Source organism: Malus sylvestris, chromosome 4 (assembly GCF_916048215.2).
Source record: "Malus sylvestris chromosome 4, drMalSylv7.2, whole genome shotgun sequence".
NCBI classification, from domain to species: Eukaryota; Viridiplantae; Streptophyta; class Magnoliopsida; order Rosales; family Rosaceae; genus Malus; species Malus sylvestris.
Window position 1 is genome coordinate 24,226,807 of NC_062263.1, and position 18,313 is coordinate 24,245,119.

At 36.7% G+C, this 18,313-nt stretch overlaps 2 protein-coding genes across 2 annotated transcripts; both read left to right on the top strand.

Annotated features, from left to right (window-relative positions):
* The first annotated feature begins 4,990 nt into the window (after window positions 1–4,990).
* Window positions 4,991–5,961, top strand: LOC126617856 (uncharacterized). The gene is made up of 2 exons (XM_050285942.1): window positions 4,991–5,495; window positions 5,797–5,961. Exons 1-2 carry the CDS (start codon window positions 5,067–5,069, stop codon window positions 5,869–5,871), a joined length of 504 nt encoding a protein of 167 aa, XP_050141899.1. The 5' UTR covers window positions 4,991–5,066; the 3' UTR covers window positions 5,872–5,961.
* A 9,360-nt stretch (window positions 5,962–15,321) lies between these two features.
* LOC126618250 (F-box/kelch-repeat protein At3g06240-like) lies at window positions 15,322–16,437 on the top strand. Its single transcript, XM_050286304.1, has one exon. It carries the CDS (start codon window positions 15,322–15,324, stop codon window positions 16,435–16,437), a length of 1,116 nt encoding a protein of 371 aa, XP_050142261.1.
* Window positions 16,438–18,313: the final 1,876 nt, after the last annotated feature.

Below are 18,313 nucleotides of genomic sequence, written 5' to 3' on the forward strand. Positions count from 1 at the left end.
GTAATTGTGCAGGATCTAGGACAGGAAGCAAAGGAGTAGTGTCTTGGACAGAGGAAAGAGTATGTGATGGCCCAGAGCCCTGTACTGCTAGCTCAGTTGAAGCACTCTCTTCAAATTGTGTCTCAGATGTACTTTGATGTACTGCACTAGAATCAGACCCAACCATATTCTCAGGATGTGTTGGAGAAGAACCTTGCTGACTTCTAGATATAGGGATAGGAATAATCACAGGAAGGGATGTTGATCCTTGATGATCATGTCTTTGTGGAACTACAGGCTGATTATTATTAATCAAATGAGTAGGAAACACGGATTCATCAAAATGCACATGCCTAGAGACAATGATCTTCTTGGTTGGCATATTAAAGCAAACATAGCCTTTATATCCTTGTGTGAAACCCAAAAAAACACATAACTCTGACCTTGGTTGCAATTTATGCAGATTATATGGTCTCAGCCATGGAAAAATAGCTGAACCAAACACCTTAAGAGACAGTAAATCAGGTGCTTGCTTATATAAACACAAGTAAGGAGAACTGAAAGATAAGCTTTTGCAAGGCATTCTGTTGATTAAAAACACTGCATGTGCACACGCAAAATACCACAACTCAGAAGGTAAACCAGCATCAGTAAGAAGAGTAATTGCAGTCTCTACAATATGTCTATGTTTCCTTTCAGCAACTCCGTTCTGTTGCGGGGTATAAGGACATGAAATTAACTGCTCAATACCTTTATCTGCAAGAAATGAAGTAAATCTCTTGCTTGTATATTCACCCCCTCCATCTGTTTGTAAAACCTTGATTGATACACCAAACTGATTAACAACAAAATTGTAGAACTTGACAAATATCAGAAACACATCAGATTTATTACTCATAGGAAAGATCCATACAAATCTTGTGTACTCATCAACAAATGTTACATAGTACCTATATCCTTCTAGAGATCTTATAGGAGAAGGCCCCCATATATCAGTGTGTACTTTTTCAAAAGGAAAAGTACATTTATCTGTTCTCATTGGAAATGGAGTCCTAGACATCTTGCCTCTAATACATGAAATACAAGTACTATGTATATTATCTGTTGGAATGAAAATCTTTGACTGCTTCAACATTATATCTACTATAGTATGAGATGGATGTCCGAGCCTTTTATGCCAGATGCTACTATTCACTGCTTTCCCCAAATAAGCTTCTGGATTCCTGATAGTAAACTGAGACCCTTTTGAACTTGTAAAGACAGGAATCTGAAATAACTCCTCAGGCCTACTCTTTCCTTGATACACTATCTCCTTTGTCTTCTTGTCCTGCACAAAAAATTCAGAGTCATCACATATAAACCAGCTTTTATTGTCAGCACATAATTGTTTCATAGAAAGTAAACTTCGAGCAATAGCAGGTACATGTAGAACATTATTAAGAGTTAGAGAGTGTGTTGGTGTCTGAAGGATAGTGGAACCAATATGTTTAATTGGTAAACCTGTACCATTCCCAATAGTGATCCTCTCAGACCCTTCAAATGGTGTTACTTGAGATAAGACATTGATATCAGAAGTTATATGATGAGATGCCCCTGAATCAACCACCCAAGCATCTTGAGGAACAAAAGTTGAAGTCTGTTGAGCATTCATGGCAGACAATGATGAAGATGGAGGCTGACCTTGATATGAATAATTGCCCCTTTGATAACAATCCAGTGCAGAATGACCTCTCTTGCCACAAATCTGACATGCAATTGCAAAACCAGTAGCTGGACCATTTGTATTTCTGTGAAAACAATTAACTGCAGTGTGTCCTCGTTTATTACATATCTGACATTCAACCACTACATTAGCTCTAGTATCAACATTTCCAGACCAAGTATTATTTCCAGCACCAAACTATCTCGAACCACCAGAGTAAGACTGAGTTGTGTTCCCAGAGTTAAAATATCCCCTTCCTCTAAAACCATTATTATTTCTGTAACTGTTATTTCCTCTGTAATTATGCCCACCTCTATACTGATTGCCTTGACCATTGAAAGACTGTGATCTTGATACATTCTGACTACCAGAACCAGAATTAGCACTAAAACCATACCCATAAGACTCTGGAAGATGATAACCTTGTTGCTGATCTGCATTTGAGAAAGAGGTGGGACCATTGGGCACAACAGTAATAGTACCAGCAGTTATAGCAGGAATATGATCATGGCTTTGAGGATTGGAACCCGATGCAGACGAACTTGAACTAGAATTCAAACCAGAACTAGATCCTTGAACATATAAAGCAGACATACTCTGAGTAATAATATTCAATTCGCCCTCAATTTCTCTCTCAGCACCAAGCAACAGTGCTCGAAATTCTTTCAGAGTGAGTGTGGATTCCCGCGCCAGAATCACAGTGCGAATCACCCCATACTCCTTTGGCAATCCAGTAAGACCAGCAATCATAATATCATTATCCGAGACTACTTCACCTGCAGCACTGAGTTGATCTCTAATAAGTTTGAGTCTCAACAGATATTTATCAATTGTATCGGACCCTTTTTGAATTGTATGTAATTCAGTTTTAAGATGATTAACCCTGGATTTAGAAACAGAAGCAAAACGATCGACAAGATTAACCCATGCTTCATAAGCTGTTTTACATCCAATCACATACTCGATGGCTTCATCAGATAAAGTAGCAAGTAGCAGACTCAATAATGCCATATCAGTTGCTTCCCAGTCAAGATATGCCACTGTAATCTCATTAGTGACTCCAGTATCAGGACTTATAACAAACTTTGGTGGACATGGAATTGAACCATCAAAGTGACCAAACAATTTATACCCACGTAGGACAGACTGAAACTGAAATGCCCATTTAGCAAAATTATCTTCCTTTAGCCTGATGGTAATCATACCCAAAACACCTTCGACTTTGAATACAGGAGCAGTCATGATTGAAAGATGAAAAACTGCCACAAACCTCACACTATAGAGACTGACACTCTATGCACCCAAAACTCAGAAAGATTGACACTTTCTTGTAAACAAATCTTGAACACAGAAAGAATGACACTTCCCGGCAAACTCGACTCAACCACAGAAAGATTGACACTTTCTGGAAAACAAATCTTAATCACAGAAAGAATGACACTTCCTGGCAAACACTTCTCAACCACAGAAAGATTGACACTTTCTGGGAAACAAATCGTAATCACAGAAAGAATGACACTTCCTGGTAAACACTGCTCAACCACAGAAAGATTGACACTTTCTTGGAAACAAATCGTAATCACAGAAAGAATGACACTTCCTGGCAACCCACTACCAAACACAGAAAGAATGACACTTTCTGAATCCTACAAATCCAGCACTTCAATCCATTATTTTAGAAACACCCATATCAATTGTCAACAATAAAGTCAAAAGAAAACACCCAGAATTCTCAAATCAAGGGAAACAAAAGCATAATCTCGACCCAAGCATATCGCAGATACCCAAACAAAACTCCAGAAATAATAGAACAACCCAGATGAAAGAACACGAACAATATCACCTGATACAACTGTAATCCATCAGCAATGCACAAAACCCAGCACTCGAACTCCAGCAAGAAACATCCGCAACCCAACCGATCAAGATTCACCAAGCACGCACCAGGAACCAATGTGAAAACCACAGCAGAAGAAGCGTCAAGACCGACTACGGCAGCAAGCCAAAAACCGGCGATGATACCATATTAACATATGTGTTTATGAAGAATTACAGAAATGAACAATAGTAAGAAAGGTGAATCGACAAAGAAGATGAAGAGAATAGAGGAAAAGCTTTTGTTATATTTCTGAAGAAAACTAATACAACCACACTCCTAGAATGATTGTACACTCCTCTTTTTATAGTTACAACTATCTATTACAAAAGACTGAAATACCCTCACTAACAACTTCATGCTAACTAACTCAATCTTATCTAACCTCTTACCCAATGATACCTTGCCACATGGTCATCATATGGTTATTACAGTTATTACAAACCCTAATGAAATATTACTTAGGTCTAGGTGATGATCAAGCTCCATGATATTCCGATGAGAGATTTTGGGGGCGCTATCGAGTGCGCCTACGTAATATTTTGTACAAAAACCAGATGCGCTAGAAGTTATGCCGTTATCACTCTATCAAAAGACATTTGCGCTCTAAATGAAATGCCAACTGAATTGTGCGATGAGTATTGTAACATGACGGAAATTTTTGTAAGGTATTTATGGTCGTGCTTTTCGTCATTTTCCACTACTCGTCACATAAGACATTTGCATATGCTATCATTTAGAACGCGGTTGTTATCTTTTGATAAGGCGATAAACCAATAACTCCCAGTTTATATGATTTTTGTATAAAATAATCATCGTTGCTGGCAGCTCCAACTATACAATTTTGAACAATGAAGGCAGCAATCGGTAGCTCCTCCGAAATTGCTTTCGCGATATATCTTGGAGGTTGATCACATAAGACTGAAACACTCTTTCATTGATGTGTATTATAGTGGAGCTTCAAAAAATTTAAGAAACTTTAACGAAAAGTTTTCGGTACTGTTTATTTTAATGAAAAACCATATTTTTATACTAAAAAGTCAATCCTGGTACTATTCACTTTACCATTTATTTTGTTTTTATCGTTAAAACTCAAAATTTTCAAACTATTTTCATTAATTTTCTTAAAAATTTATGACATTAGAGTAGGTTATTCGCATGATAGTTAACGACTACACATACTTCACGTTTTATTTAATTTAGTTTGCTCATTTAAAAAGCTTGAGAATAAATTCGAGTAAAAGATAGAAGGGCTTTCTATGGTAGAACTTCAATCTGACATATTCTTCACGAATAATGGCCTCTTAGAAATGGAAGACTCCAGCAGGCTCCACATGTCATCGTACGTGTCACATCGTGATACACCACGCACCTACTATCGCCAACACGAAACTTCTTCACACAGACGTGTCTAATATTTGTGCACCCAAAAACCAGATCTGTATAAAGCTCGTAGCTAAAAATAGCCATATAAATCATCAAAGTGCATATGCACAAACCAAAAGAGCTATGGCTTCCGGCGATGAATTCAGATTGACATCACCCGAAATAGACCATGAAGGAAGGATGCCCAGAAAATACACAGGAGAAGGTCAAGGAGCAAAAAAGAACATATCTCCCCCTTTAGAATGGTACAACTTGCCACAAGGGACCAAGAGCCTAGCCCTAGTTGTACAGGACATTGACGCACCCGACCCAAAGGGTCCTCTCGTGCCTTGGACGCATTGGGTTGTGGTGAACATTCCACCGACTCTGAAAAAACTGCCGGAGAGTTTTTCCGGTAAAGAAGAGGAGGGGGGTGGTGAGTATGGCGAGATCAAAGAAGGTAACAATGATTGGAAGGTGCCTGGGTGGCGTGGGCCCATGCTGCCTAATCATGGTCATAGGATCGAGTTCAAGCTTTATGCTTTGGACGATGATCTGCACCTAGGTCACAAGGTATGTTTGTAGGTCTATGTTCTCTTGTTAGACTATTTGACAACATAAATAGTTAAGTCAATTCGTATATATTGTTAAATTGTGAATCTGATTAATCACGTGAATCGACTATGTGACAATATAATTAGTTAAATCAATTCTTATACATTGTTAAATTGTGAATGTGATTGATCAAGTAAATCTTCACTAATGCATGACTCGGATTTAAGCAAATATTAGTAAGAGAATATTAAACAGAAACAGTTTTTTTTTTAATTTAAATTTTATTAAATGTTAAAATTTGGGTGAGTTGCACTTGCAGGTGACGAAGGACAAGGTGTTGGAGGCAATTAAAGGGCATGTTCTGGGAGAAGCAGTGTTGATCGCCATTTTCTGATGCTAATTACTATATATTAGTTGTTTGGATGTTGTGCTGTGACTTTTTGATCATGCACTCTTTTTCAATTAACGTGTGATGTTATCTTTAGTTTCTCAAGTTCTGAGCAAGACAATAATGGAAAATTAGTAAAAAAAAAAAAAAAAAAGAAAAACCTTCAAAAGAGTTGGAGTTTTCGGAGCAAATATATATTACATGAAGTTGGAGGTCTGCAGGGCAACTGTTGCTTGTAATGCACGCCAAAGACCAATTTATTCACCAGAAACAAAATTTGGAAGACTGATCACCAAATTCAATGAAACTGTACATGATTTAAAAAAAGAAAAAGAAAAACTCACGGAACAAATTAGCCCTTCATATGATTTGGTCGATTTTATTGTGCCTGACCTTCTGTTTGATTTTGGACACATTGTGAGCAAAGGTAGGCACGGCCCTAGCCTCAAATATTAATCCCAAGGCCCATGGTAATAATGTTAAGCAAATGGTTTATAACGTATGTGATATTCTTCACCTAATTTGTGACGCAACTAATTTCCTTCAAACCCTTTTCGGCATATTTGCGGTTAACTCTTGCACTCAATTTTTGTAGAAACTTTGTCATATAACCTTCAACTTGATTCAGTTCAATAATGACCATTAGAGCTGCTCCGTTTAATGATGATAACATTAGTAATTGGAATTGGAGAATGTGTACGTGTAGTATTGAAGAGGGACTGAAAGAAGTGATTGGTGTATTTTGGATTTTCGGTATTCCTTTTGGGCCCTATGATACTTGTTTTGGTTTGGAAAGGGTTTGGCAAGATGAGTCCAACACACGGCTTTTTTGTGACATAAGACGTTTTGGGTGTTTGAACATCGTTTAGGGGTTTAGAACAGCGATGGGAGTAGTGTATTTTCGGCTTTTCGGTAATTGAATTTGGCCCATGATTCTTTTTTCGGCTGGGAAAGGCTTAGGCAACACGAGTCCAACGTGTTTTTGGGCGTTTTTGGAGGTTTTAGGGGTTTAGAACAGCTTTTCAAAATTTTGTTAGAGTGTTTTTTGAGCAATTCTGTAATTTTATTTTAATTTCTATTGCAATTAGGATTTTCCTATGACTATTTGACTTTTAGAGTTGTGTTGATTTTTTATTTTTTATTTTTTTAAAAGGGGATAACTGGTGACAAGTCACGGTTATTCTTTCTTTTTGGGCCCGAAGAGGTTATGGAGAAATTTATCCTGCCCGTGGTCACAATCAAGTAGATTCATCAGCTCGGAGCATCAAAACCGGAACCTCCCATATTTTTGGTTTATTAGGAAGCCGCAATCTGCGCCCTTACCAGTGGATTATCAGAGTTTTACTAAAACGAAATAGGTCGTGAACCCTTAATCAGATACTTTCCCTCTGCCAATTATGACCATCAAAGCCTAAATAAAAGTAGTACCATGGTTCGTGACTTTGAATCCAATAACTACCTTTTTTTACATTTGGGGGTGGTTGGGGACTCAGTTTGGAATTCGGTGGGGGAGGGATGAGTGCTTTTATGAAGATGATCTAAGTCTCACATTTGTCATCTTATAAAATAAATCACAATTTAAATAGTCTCACTCCTAATTGTATTGAAGCCTTTTGAATAAAAAAATCTTTGTATTAATGTACGGGTGATTAAGTAGAGACAATTTCGATGTCATTAGTGTGGTCGCGGCCCGTCTCTTTGAAACTTTAATTAGAACGAATTTTAGATCTGGGTCTGAATTACTATTTTTACTTATAAACATAACCAGTATAGCTCTACTTTTGTCCCACTCCAAAGTGGTCCTATTTTTTCGGGGCGTGTCAAATAAAAGAAAAAAACAACATCGACTATCTTATAATATAAATCACAACTTATATCAAATGATCTCACTTCTAATTGCACCAAGGTCTTTTACATAGAATTCTCATACTTATTAATTGCACGTGTGCTTAAGTAGAGACTATCAATGTTTTTAGTAATTGATAGTGGCCCGTCTCTCTGAAACTTTAATATAAGTTCCTTGCACAATTAAGTGCCCTTAGACTTTTGGCTAGTTAAATAAATAACGACTCCAAATATATAGTTTTCATTTTCTTTGTATGATTTGTATTATGAAATAAGAGATGTTAACAAGTTTCTTCTTTCGATCTTATGCTTCTACCTTCTATTTATTTTTTTCGAGCATGTATTGTTATTAGACGATCGGAGCCGTCCATGCTCGAGCCTACTTAAAAAATATCGAAAATGGTTTAGCTGATCGATTCACGTTGTATAGTTTAAAGAACAATAATCTACTTACGCTATTTTACACGTTTTATGTCCTGGTAACTTAAATAATTGATAAACATGACTTGCATTGCAAAAAGTAACTTCCTGGATAAGACAAGAAAGCTTCACTTCCAGCTAATCGAACACGATAATCTTCACTTATGTTTGACTGAGGTTTCTCAAGAGTTGCAAAATCTGGAATCACCAAGTAGAGTTGCAAAATCTGGAATCACCAAGTAGTAAACAAGCTACATCTGCCTATCTCTCTCTTCAAGCCCTCATCCATTACCCCAACTACCTTATAACTGTTAATCTTCAGAAATGTAATGTGAGAGAAAAAGGAATTCGAGAGATTTTAGAGAGAGAGAGAGAGAGAAGTAGGAAAAATGAAGAACTTCAGCATATTGATTTCTTAGCTATTACGCAAGTATATTATACAACATTTATACATTTCTCAATTCTTCTAACAACCTAACTAATAGACTCTCTAATCTTCATACAAGTGGCATAATCTCAGCCACACAACCTATCTCTATCATCCTCCCTCAATCTTATACTTGGAAGATCTTAGCATGAGATTGTTACAATGAACATGAAACAATGGAGCAATGAGTCCTTTAGTTAAAATGTCTACAAACTGCTCCTTTGATGACACAAACTGCACCAGAAGCTTGTTTGTTGCTACCCTCTCCCGAACAAAGTGCACATCAACCTCGATGTGCTTGGTCTGTTGATGTTGAACTGGATTGAAGGAGAGTGCTATAGCAGAAAGATTATCACAAAACAACATAGGAGGTGCATATATGGGAATTTGAAGAAAGGCAAGAATTTGGTGAATCCAATCAAGCTCGGCCACTGTAGAAGACAAAGCTCGATACTCAACCTCAGTAGAGGACCTGGATACGGTTTGTTGCTTCTTGGAAGACTAGGAAATGGGATTATTTCCTAAAAACACAACCAAGCCGGTTGTAGAGCAGCGATCATTGGGATTACTTGCCCAATCCGCAACACTAAAAGCATGTAAGGCCAAATCACCTCGTGAATAAGAAATGCCAACATCCATAGTTCCTTTCAAATATTTGAAGATCAGTTTTACTGCAGTGAAATGAGAGACTATTAGATTTTGCATGAACTGCCATACTTAATGCACGCACAGAGAAGGCAATATCGAGTCTTGTGAATGTGAGATATTGTAGAGCACCTACCACACTTCTATGTAATGTGGGATTAGAATAGGGCTCACCATCATCTTTTAATAACCTGTTGTAGGGAAGACAAGGTGTATCATAGGCTTTTGAGTCAATCATTTTTGTTTTAGCAAATAACTCCTGGACATATTTTTGTTGGGACAAAACCAAACCATTGGGAGTCGTAGAAATCTGAATCCCAAAAAAAAAAAAATGAAGAGGACCTAAGTCCTTGATATCAAACTCAGATGTTAAATCAGTGATCACTTGTTGTATCTCAGTGGTTGCACTTCCTGTGATGATTATGTCATCAACATAAAACAATAATATCACAATCTGTGATCCAACAGTTTTCACAAATAAGGAAGAATCTAAGTATGTATTTTGAAATCCCAATTTAGGCAGAAAAGTAGTGAACCTATTATTCCATGCCCTTGGGGCCTGCTTCAATCCATAGAGAGACTTGTGCAATTTACACACTAATGAGGAATTCTGTGGATCCACAAAGCCAGGTGGCTGGGCCATGTACACTTCCTTTTGGAGAATGCCATGTAGAAAGGCATTCTTAACATCAAGTTGCCTAAGAGACCAATTGAAGTGTGCAACAAGTGCTAAGACGATCCTCACTGTGGTTGGGTTAACAACATGACTAAAGTTTCACTATAGTTAAGACCAAGTTCTTGACTGAATCATTTGGCAACCAATCTGGCTTTATGCCTTGCAGCCATCTGAATGCCTCTTGATTTTGAAGACCCATTTGCACCCTACTAGATTTTTATTAGCTGGTAATGAAACCAAACTCCATGTTCCTTAACCATGTAATGCACTGATTTCCTCTTGCATGGCTTGAAACCAAACTGAACTCTTAAGAGCTGATTTGTATGTTGAAGGTTCACAGAGAGACAGATCAACATCCTTGGAAGCAACAAGTGTAGATAAAAACACAATTTTCTTGCTGATCCCACTCTTACTCCTAGTCTGCATAGGATGTAGATTGAGTGGTGGTATGGAATGAACCACTTGAAGTGTATCAAAACTATGATCAAGTGCCATATGATGTAGATTGAGTGGTGGTATGGACTAAAGAGGCCTCTGTGTATTTAATGAAAGAGATGATGGTTGAGATATGTGAGGAGACAATGCAACAATGGAGGAATGTAGGGGTAAGTGAGTTTGACTTGAAGTTGGAGACAAGGTAGATGGTACTGGATTTGTGTTTGTGTTATGGGATAACATGGTGACTACATTTTGTGATGTAACTACAAGGGGAGAAGGTTGAACATTAGAATTCACAGAACATGAGTATATAGGATTGGTATGTGCCAATAAATCTGTATAAGGAAATTCTTGCTCACTAAACACAACATGTCTAGAAATAAAGAACATGTGCTGAGAAACTGCATAACATATGAACCCTTTGTATTTGGAGGCATAACCCAGAAATATGCATTTGGTTGTCTTGGGTTGAAGTTTTGTAGTATTATATGGTCTGAGAAGAGGGTAACAAGCACATCCATAAGTTCATAAGTGCTGAATCACTGGAACTGCACCATACAAAGCTTCAAATGGAGACTTATTGGATAAAATGGGAGTAGGCATCCTATTAATAAGATAAATCATTGTTTGACGTGCAAATGACCAAAACTTAGGAGGCAATTTAGCTGTTTGAAGTAGTGTAATTGTGGTTTCAATAACATGTCTATGTTTTCATTCAGCCATAGCATTTTGTCTGGGGTATAAGGGTAGAGTTTTTGATGTGAGATGCCATTTTGTAGAAGAAAGGACTGAAAGGATTTACCCATGTACTCACCACCACCATCACTTTGCAAAATTCTTATTTTTGCAGAGAATTGAGTAAGGACATAAGCATGAAAACCAACAAAAGTAGCACAAATATCAGATTTATTAACCAAAGGGAAAATCCAAGAATACTTGGTACATTCATCAATGAAGGTAATATAGTACCTATATCCATCCACAAATACACAAGGTGCAGGACCCCAAAGATCACTATGCACCACTTCAAATGGAATTATAAATTTATTGACACTTGGAGAAAAAGGGAAGTTTGCAAAATTTGCCCTCTAAACAGCTTTGACAAATTACAAGACTAGAATTTTTTAGGAAATGCAACATTAGAGACACAACAAAATTAGATGGATGGCCTAATCTATTGTGCCAGATAGTAGAGTTAACAAGCTGACCAAGAAGGGCTTTATGATGAACCATGCCTTAAGAAGTTGTAGAACAAACATTGGCACGAGAAGAGATTAAGTAAAGTCCATTACTGCACAGTCCTTTGTAGAGTATCCTCCTTGTGGCCTTGTCCTGGATCCAAAAACAGAAGGCATCAAATATAAGCCAACAATTATTGTCCAAACAAATTATGTGCACTGATAAAAGATTATGTGATAATTTTAGGCATATATAACACAAAATTCAGTTTTATAGGATGTATATAAGGTTTGATAACAGTGTTACCAATGTGTGATACATGCAAACCTTCACCACTTGCAGTTTGAATGACTTCATTAGTGGGATAAGGAGAAGCCAAAGACAGATTTGAAAGATCAGCAGTCATGTGGTTTGTGGCTCCTAAATCAGTGAGCCATACTTATGAAGGAGATGAGGAGACTGCTGAGTGGGTGGGCTGTGACACCATAGTGTGAAAGGCCTGCATTGGTGCTTAAGATTGAAACTCAAGTCCATGAACTCGTGAGGAAGACCCTTGTTGTGGATAAGAATTCATTTAAGAGTATTGATACCCTTGCTGTGGATAAGAATTAGATTGATGCTGATTGGGAAATGCACCAAGTACACCAGGACTTGGAGTTTGTATAACATGTGTTTGAGTAGGAAGGTACTGCCTTGGTAAATAGCTCATGTTATTTTGATTAAACCTGCCCATTCCCTTGTTCTTGTAAGCATTGAACTGCTTGAATCCACCAGGTGTAGAACCAGATTTAATAGGCCCTTTTTTTAGTTGAATTATTTGCAACCATAGCTGTCATAAATGGTGCGTTGACAATAGACTCCAAAATAGCCTATTCAGCAAGAAGTTGGGACCGAAACTCTTTTAGAGAAATAACATTCTCACGCCTCCTTATCACAGTTCGAAATGTGTTATATTCTGCTGGTAAACCATTCAATGCAAGTATGACAATATCTTTATCAACAAAATAGATTCCAGCAATAGAAAGATAATCTCTGGCCTCTTTGATTTTTTGTAAGTATTGAGCAACAGAGTTGGAGCCCTTTTTAATTGTTTGCAGGTTTGATTTCATCTGAAAAATACTAGTCTTAGAGACAGTGGAGAACTGTTCTTTCAATCTAATCCAGAGATCCTTAGAGCTTGTACTACCAATAGCACACGACATAGCCACATGACTCAAAGAGGCAATGAGAAAATGCATCAGAGCTTTATCATGCATCATCCAAATCAAATATTCATCATTATCAGATGAATTAGAAGAATCAAAGTCTCCAGATGGAGATGAATGTCAAGCAGGACATAGATGAGTACCATAAACAAACCCTAAAATTCCGTTACTTTCAAGCAGTAATTTCATTTGAAAATGCCAATTGAGATAGTTTGAATCATTTAGCTTAACATTCACAGATGTAGAAATTGATGAAACTAGGGCAGTTATTGGTGATTGAAGGAGCTATAATTGAGAAGCAGTAACCATGTTTGCTAAATGACTGATCAGAAAACGACCGAATTTTCTCTGAGAAAAAACACCAAACACCTGGAGTGCACGAATTGAAGAAGACGAATAAACAACCAGAACGCAGTTGCAAAGCACCAGGGAGCAAAAAGAAACCCTAGATTCTAGAGAAGACGAAAGCAATTCGAGCAAGAAACACCGTGAAGAAGCGAGAGATCAGAAGAAGACGAAGTATCAGAGCTGCGAAAGCTTCAGATCGAAGATTAAGCGTGAGCTTTCATGGCGATTGATACCATGTTATACTACAGAAATGTAATGTGAGAGAAAAAAGAATTCAAGAGATTTTAGAGAGAGAGAGAAAAGTAGGAAAAATGAAGAACTTCAGTATATTGATTTCTTAGCTATTAAGCAAGTATATTACACAACATTTATACATTTCTCAATTCTTCTAACAACCTAACTAACAAACACTCTAATCTTCATACAAGTCGCATAATCTTAGCCACACAACCTATCTCTATCAATAACAACCTATGTAATCTCTTGACAAGTGTCACTCAACCATAGATTCATCTTTCACTTGAATATCGGTTTTCTTCACTTCACTATTCTTACAATGGGGTGATGGCGGACTTAGCCTTACAATGGGTTAGCAGTAATGTGGTTCAAATTTACCTTTGATGAGAATCAAACCAAAGATATCTCACTTACAAGTTAAGAAGAATCTCATTAGACTATAGTACTAAGTGGGCGTTTATCTTGAAGTTGTTAGTTTGAGAATATATATGTTCTGGTAAAAGGTTTGCTTTTGGGTCTTCAACGTCCTTTTTTCAAGTAATTGTTTTAGGGTAAATCACACTTCTTCCTACCGTTACAATTAAATTGCGTAAGTTATTTCATTTCTTGCTTATTTCCGTAATAGGTAAGGTATCTTTAACCTACAATTAAATTGCGTAACTTATTTCATTTCTTACTTATTTCATTTCAAATCACATATCCATTAAATCTATATATATCCAAAGCAATTAAGCATACTCCTGGAAGTGCTATTGACACCTTATACATTTCACTAGCTTCTTTTCCTACCTCTTCCCCTAATTTTTGACTTCCTTCTTATCATTTTATTACAAATGAAAGAGGAAAAAACAGTCAAGAGTGAGTCTTTATCTTAGTTTGGGTCAAGCATTGTTGGTTTGCACCAATTGCTGGAAATATTGGAGACTGCTCAAAAACCTAGTGGGAGTGGATAATGGATTCAACTTTTGGGTCTGCTAAACGGCTTCCTTAGCTATAACTCATTTGTTTCTAGACCTGCTTTAAATATCAATCACCATATAAAGCGATAAGTTGAGGTAATTAAACCCCTTAGCTCATTTATCTCTACAGTTATTTCCATGTTTTGTTTTCATGTGATTCTCTCGTTCTTTTTCACACATCCTAAGATGAGTTTGGCAGTTCTAGTACAAATTCGTGTATCTCATTCTCATATTCCTCTTATTATTTATTTATTGCGTATATATTGTTGTGTGAGTGTTTTGTGTTTGACGAGAATTTTTTTAACGTGTCCAAGATACGGGATGATGCAGCACATGACATTAAATAAATTGAGGGTCACTTGAAGAATAAATTTTCCCTCCACTTATAATAACATGTGATGTACAACTTCGTGATCTGGGCACACTGATTTTTTATTTTTGTATTTTTTATTTTTGTATTTAACAAATGATAGGATAATCTACATTGATTATTGGAATATTAAGGGGAGAGGAATTCAGGATCTTACAACTTTTATGGCTGAAAGACGCTGCTTGTGTTTAATCTCTAGAAATAATGAAGCTAGTAATACTATCTTATTTTGAATAGCTAGTTCAATTGCATAATCGATCTTTGGTTGAAAGAATCATTTAATTTTATAAGATGTCAAAAGAACTTGAGAAGCACTTAGATATTCATAACAAATTCCAAAGAGGTTCTAATAGGAGTAATGCCCGGTAGACCAAATTTTTAATAAAAAGAATTTCTAGCAAAAACTCTTCCAAGCATAGCATAAGCGTTTTCTATATAAGTGAATCTTAAATGAGCCATAAATAATCATTTTGGTATTGGTTGAAGTGAGTGCCGATTCATGAATATAACTACTCGTGGTTCAGTTTCCCACTATAAAAAATCCTAGCTAGATATGTTCAGTTTAATGTTGAGTAAAGAGCATTGTGTGTGATATGTTCAGTTTAATGTTGAGCAAAGAGTACTATTGTGTGAATGTGTGTGTCTATATTAATCTTTTGGTATTCTTGTTCAGTACCCTTATGAAGTCTCGCAAAATTTCCCATTCAATGGCGCCCAGCCTCCCTGATGAAATCAAACTCGACATACTCTCGAGGCTGCCGGTTAAATCTTTAATGCGATTTCGGTGTGTGTGCAAACCATGGCTTCATGTAATCTCCAATCCTCAGTTCGTTGCGCAACACCAGAGAAACACAGTAGTCACAAGCACCAGCAAGAACAACTTCAAGCTCTTCGTTGCAAAAATGTCAGACGACCATCTCGATCTCCTTTCCATAGACTATAATGATGATGTTGTTTCAACCAGAGTGCTCAATTATCCGTCAGTAATTAAACCAGATATGGTTATCGATATTTTGGGTTCGTGCAACGGTTTGGTATGTCTAGAAATTGACTTTGGCGAATTCCCTTACAACATTATCTTATGGAACCCTTCCACCGGAGATACCAATGTGTTACCGGAACCTCCTTATGTTGACCGTAATAAGATATTTTACGGATTAGGGTACGATTCCTCCGCTGAAGATTACAAGTTAATATTAGGCAGTCGTGACAGTACAACTTCAACTGAAGAACCTTTCCGATCCATGATACATGTCTTTACAGTTAAATCGAATTCATGGAGGACTTGTCGAGGCCTGTATTATCTTGAGAAGAATGATCAACGGGGCTGCTTCTTAAATGGAGCTCTTCACTGGATCCAGCTTCAGAGAAGAAGTTCCAAGATTGTCTCTTTTGATTTAGCAGAAGAAAATTTTAAGAGCACACTGTCATTGCCCCAACGTGACGATAGAGATATATTCGTCGGAATCGGGACCAGCCAAGATTGTCTCTTTGTGTATACTTCAGCGCTCCAGGATAAAACTTTTTCGATATGGATTATGAAGGAATATGGAGTCAAGGAATCTTGGACAAGAGTCGCGAAAATTTCATCAACGAGATTAGCTAGACAGATTTTTGTTGACTTTTGTGATCCTACTGTGATGCCTGTATGCATTTTCGAGAGTGGTGAAGTTTTGCTGGATCATGAGGGAAGGATCTTGGTGATCTATAATCCCAAGCAAAAAACATACAGAATTATTATCGAGGCTGACGACGAAAACGACGTTGAAGCAGTTACTTATCCAGAGACTTTGGCGTTACCTGGAGGTGGTGCATACATGTGAATGTTTGAGAAATCTGTCTTGGCTATTTCTGTGTTTGTTAGTTATTTCTTATATCTTTTAGTTTTGGTATGAAACTTTGATCTCAAGAAGCAAAATTATAGACGAACGAATTCAGTGGCACATAGGCTGATGTAGAACAAATGACCAAATGGATTGAAGAAAAATGGACCGTTGGAAGACAAAAGGATGCATTAGGAATTTGCAGGTTTGGCATCTGAGCTTTAATTTGGACTCATGATACGTTTTAGCCATCCAGGATCGTTTTAACCTCTAAAACACAGTTTTGATTTCTCTAATAAAAATTGGACCTTCCATTTCCATCCGATTAATGTCATTTATTTACATTGAATTTCCTAGTTTTTGAGTTGTCGAAAGGAGTTGTAAATGACTTATATATTTAAGTCGTGGATGTTATAATTGTAATCATCAGTTCAATCTTTAATAAAAAAAAGTCTTTAGGATTTCTCTCAAACAACCGGTGGATTTCAGATTTTAGGTCTTTAAAGATTCATGCTTGTAATCCTTTTTCGCTTTGTGCTGCTTCATAGGTTGGCGCGTTTTGGTTTATCTACGTCACACAATTTTGCAGTTTGAGGAGCCTCCAAATATCATTTCAAATCTTATCTAGAGAGTAGTTAATCTATATAATTGTGGTGTGGGATGCTCTTTTTCCTTGTACGAATTGAAATTCCCAACAAAATTTTATTGAGCCCCAAATAAAGCACCTTATCCTCTTCTTTATGATGCCCCAAATTTAGTAATTACACAGACGTGTTAAAAAATGTAAAACTACACCTTGTTTCATATATGTAACATTTTATTTTATTATTTCCAAATCACGGTCGAAACTCGTTTAATAACCATTTCATCTTTAATTATAAATCATTTGACAAATCACATAACGTTGCTGACCTTTCAAATTCACACTCGGCAAATTCATAATAAGATGTTTAGTTTGTTTTTTCTTTGTGGCTACACAATGTAAAGAAGATTTTAACCCTAGAAACGGATAAATCAAGCATAAATTAACTGGTCAATACGCTTTTTTCCAACAACCGGAGCAGTTAAATACATAATCTTTTGTCAAATTAATCATAAATTGCTTAGGGTCTGTTTAATACTCTGTTTGAGTACAAGTTTTTCAAATTGAAAACTGTTTTTGAGTTACAAATCTTGAATTCTTCTTTGATAGACCGTTTTAAGAAATTAGACTTGAAAATAACTCAAAAACCATGCCTAAATCCTGAAAACATAAAAAGTTAGTTTTGATTTTTTTCTTAGTCCCGATCTCTTCTTTGTGACACCCAAACACTATATTTAACATCAAAAGTGCTTCAAAAAATATAATAGCATTATCGGTTGTCTGCCAAAAGACAAATGACTTTTTCGTAAAGCATTATCAAATAGTTCTACTAACAAAAAGAACGATAGTCAGTAAAAGAATTTGTAGGCTAGCACATGTGGTTAATATTTTTTTTTCTTTTCAAAATAGTAAGTCATTTGTACTATAACATTTGATATACGACGACGAAAGACTCCACAATTTTATTATATCCACTCCCTCATTAGTTATTAGGCCTAATCGGATAAACGGTTCCTGTGGTGATAAGGTAATCGGAAAGTAGCCCCTGTGGTAAAAAAAATTAGGATTTAAACCCTCGTGGTGTAGTCCGTTAGCAAATTTAGTCCAAAAGTGATTTTTCCATTAAAAGTCTGTTATATGCAAGGGTAAAAATGTACATTGATGTGTGTCTTCTTCTTCATAGTCTCATAGAACACCGAGAGTATTTAAAACCTCAAAAGCCATCATTCAGCCAAGAAAATTACGACATGGCCCGAGTATTTTCCTTGATCAGGGAATGCTACTGAATCAAAA